We start from the raw sequence: 1,128 nt of genomic DNA on the forward strand, positions 1-1,128 counted from the left end.
GGGGGCAGGGGGACAGGAAAAGCAGGGGGCCGGGAGCCGGGGGCAGGGGAGGCAGGGGGCAGGAAGAACAGAGGGCCGGGAGCCGGGGCAGAGGGAGCAGGAGGGGCAGGGACCCTGGTCAGGAGGGTGGGGGGACCCACCGCCGCACGCACCGCCGGGAGCCCGCTGCCCGGAGCCCGGCCTTGACCGCCCCCACCCGGCCCGCAGCCCGCAGCAGAGGGAGGGGCTCGCGCCGGGCGCCGAGGCCCAGCAGGGGCCCGCGGGACCCCCGCCAGGACTGCCGAGCAGCGGCGGGCCCCGCGCAGGCCCCAGGCCCGGGCGAGGGCGGCGGGGGGGCCCCCAGGGAGCGCGGCCCGAGCTCGCCAGCCCCGGTCGAGCGACCCCCGGCGAGGGGAGCGAGCCGCGCGGCGCCGGGCGGGCACTGACCTGCACCGGGGGCGTCCATCTTCGGAGAGCATAGTATCCCTGCGCGGAGGGGACCCGCGGGGGAAGGCGGGGGAGGCCGGGCGGGGAGAGGGAGGAAGGCGGGCGGGCCGGCGGGGGAGCAGGAAGGGGCCGTCTCGTGCAAACACCGCGAGAGCCGTGGAGCCCGGGCGGCTGCGCTCGCGAGATTTGCCGCGCGGCTATCGCGAGAGATCCGGACGAGGAAACAAAGAAAGACATGGGGCGGTGCTCGGGGGTGGGCGGGGCGCTCGGGGAGGGGGCGGTGCTCGGGGAGGGGGCGGTGCTCGGGGAGGGGGCGGTGCTCGGGCTGGGGGCGGCGCTCGGGCTGGGGGCGGCGCTCGGGCTGGGGGCGGCGCTCGGGCTGGAGGCGGCGCTCGGGCGGCGAGTTCCGGAGGAGTCGCGTCGCCGCCCCCGGACCCTCGGCGCGGCTTCTCCGCGTTGCTCCGCCCCAGCCCCGGCCCCCGCGATCTCCCACAGCCCGGCCGCCGAGGGTCCGGGGGCGCGGGCCGAAACGGTTCCCAGGCCTTGCCTCCCGGCAGCTTCCGCGGCCTCGGCCAATGGCCCGGTTCTTCCCTTCCCGCCCCGGAGGCTGCGCTTGCTGTGCCGGCCGCTCGGCGTCGGGGTGTCGGGAGACACTAGGGCCCCGCGCTGCGCCCCGAGCCCCGAGCCCCGGCCCGGCCCGCC

At 79.7% G+C, this 1,128-nt stretch overlaps 1 protein-coding gene across 1 annotated transcript in view; it reads right to left on the reverse strand.

Annotated features, from left to right (window-relative positions):
* The window catches only part of IREB2 (iron responsive element binding protein 2), a 43,058-nt gene extending 42,474 nt beyond the window's left edge, over positions 1-584 (reverse strand). Inside the window, exon 1 of the mRNA XM_059371373.1 lies at positions 427-584. Within this exon, the coding sequence (XP_059227356.1) occupies positions 427-445 (19 nt within the window). The 5' untranslated portion in view covers positions 446-584. The remainder of the gene's footprint in view (positions 1-426) is intronic.
* Between the last annotated feature and the right edge of the window lie 544 nt (positions 585-1,128).

The sequence above is a fragment of the Mustela nigripes genome, chromosome 13 (genome assembly GCF_022355385.1).
Source record: "Mustela nigripes isolate SB6536 chromosome 13, MUSNIG.SB6536, whole genome shotgun sequence".
NCBI lineage: Eukaryota > Metazoa > Chordata > Mammalia > Carnivora > Mustelidae > Mustela > Mustela nigripes.